Here is a 2,008-nt window from a genome sequence, read left to right on the forward strand (position 1 = left end):
TCTTCGCATTACATCCTCAACAAACCCACAAAACAAAACTCTCTCTCTAAATAATGTTAATTGCTTCAAGAACCCTCCCAATTACATCTACTACTCCTCAATTAAGATTATAACCAAGATTGTATACACAACTGGAGAGTGAGAAACAAATATCAGTCCGTCCTCTCTCTTTCTTTCTCTCTCTCTCTGGAGTCTGGGGGAATGAATAATGAATAGTGTTCAATAAATGAGGAAATGGATCGGTGTTGAAGAGAAGCAACATAATCTTGTCTGTCTGTGATTTTGTATAAGAGTAAGTTTTTTTTGACTTATTATATTATTTAATTTGGTTGGATGGCTTTTGGGGGACACGCAAATTCCTCGGTTTCCTGCAAACTTCTCTCTCTAAAATAGTTGCCTGAAACTGAAACTGGATTTGTTGTTGCTGACGGTGGTGCACTGTCGTTTTATCTGATGCTTTGTTTACTTTAATTGCATCTTTGCTAGGGTGGTGGGGTTGTGGCCCCATTTTGAGTTTTATGTCCCAAATTAAGTCCTTATTAGATTCCTTGATTAATTATTTCTCCTTAGATTTTCTTGGAATGCCCCCTCCCTTGTGCTTATTGGGAATAGGGTTTTGAGAAGTAGTAGTATTGGCTAGAATGGGGTGGTGGGCTTACCACTCACCCATTTCAACATAAAACTAATGGAAATCACTCTTTGATGATTGAGTTGATTAGCATCTGCTCATTATCCTCTCATTAGTGAGATTCAATGTTTAAACCAAATTAGAGCAAAAAAGGAGCTAATTAGCTAAACATTTTTTGATGATGGATTTGGAGTGATTGATTAATATTGTGGTGTTTGTTTCATCTTGTTCTAGGATTTTATGGAACGCAGCGGTGAAGAGAGAGAGATAGGATTCAATCCGGAGTCGGAATTGAAGCTGCCGCTTGCCCCCATTGTTTCCACTCCGCCGGATAGGAGGGGAAATGCGGCGACGTCGTTTCGCCGCGGCAGCGCCATTTTCAGCCCTAGTCAAACCCTAGATCACCGCCACCGCGAAATCCACAGCCCTCCGCCGCGCCCGCCGCTTGTGCTCAAAGACCCCTCCCCAGATCCAGATCCATCCCCCCCAAGAGATGAAGGCCCCTCCAATTCACGGACTCCGCCGCCGCCAGAAGCTCCGAGCAATTGCGTAATCAGATACCGCGAATGCCTCAAGAATCACGCGGCGAGCATGGGCGGCCACGTGGTCGACGGATGCGGGGAATTCATGCCCAACGGAGAGGACGGCACCGCCGAGGGTTTGCGCTGCGCCGCCTGCGACTGCCACCGCAATTTCCACCGGAAAGAAGTCGACGGTGAGGTCGCGCAACCGTCCAATTTATACCAATTCCGCACCCCATTGCAAAACCCGGCGCACCACCAGCCCCAGGGCGGGTTTGCGGCGGCGCCGGCGATAATGAGCTTCGGCGGCGACGAGTCCTCGAGCGAGGATCTGAACATGTTCCAGTCCGGAGGCAGCGGACATGCAGCATTGCAATTGGGGTCGAAGAAGCGGTTTCGAACTAAATTCAGCCAGGAGCAGAAGGATCGGATGCAGGAGCTCGCGGAGAAACTGGAGTGGCGGATTCAGAAACAAGACGAGCAGCTCGTGCAGCAGCTCTGCCAAGAAACCGGCATCAAGCGCGAGGTTTTCAAGGTGTGGATGCACAACAACAAGCAGGCAATGAAGAAGAGGCAAATTTGATGATCATCTTTTAATTTAGGTGAGTAACAACATCATTAATTGATTAATTAATTAATTAATCAATCACCTCATAAATTCTTCCGAATTCGAACTAGCTATGTCCTAATTTAGTAGGATTAATTGACGGCGCCCTAGCTAGCTACACCTCTTTTGTTACTACTACATTCTAATAATAAACAGACTGATTTATCAAATTTGTTGTTATTGTGGAATCATGAGATAATCCATGTCAATTATGTGCAAATTAAGAAATTAATTGAAGGGCTTGTTTGTATA

General features: G+C 45.5%; 1 protein-coding gene across 2 annotated transcripts; it reads left to right on the forward strand.

Annotated features, from left to right (window-relative positions):
- On the forward strand, positions 1–2,008 carry LOC125211416 (zinc-finger homeodomain protein 6-like). Of its 2 annotated transcripts, none has more exons than XM_048111189.1 (2): positions 1–292; positions 863–2,008. In XM_048111189.1, exon 2 carries the CDS (start codon positions 869–871, stop codon positions 1,730–1,732), a length of 864 nt encoding a protein of 287 aa, XP_047967146.1. In that variant the 5' UTR covers positions 1–292; positions 863–868; the 3' UTR covers positions 1,733–2,008. The 2 variants fall into 2 exon arrangements, with proteins under 2 accessions (XP_047967146.1, XP_047967148.1); XM_048111191.1 differs by lacking the exon at positions 1–292 and adding an exon at positions 582–743.

The sequence above is a fragment of the Salvia hispanica genome, chromosome 3 (assembly GCF_023119035.1).
Source record: "Salvia hispanica cultivar TCC Black 2014 chromosome 3, UniMelb_Shisp_WGS_1.0, whole genome shotgun sequence".
NCBI classification, from domain to species: domain Eukaryota; kingdom Viridiplantae; phylum Streptophyta; class Magnoliopsida; order Lamiales; family Lamiaceae; genus Salvia; species Salvia hispanica.

What these genes read in the sequence shown, in the direction of transcription:
- LOC125211416 (XM_048111189.1), top strand. Translation starts at nt 869, where the DNA reads ATGGAACGCAGCGGTGAAGAGAGAGAGATAGGATTCAATCCGGAGTCG.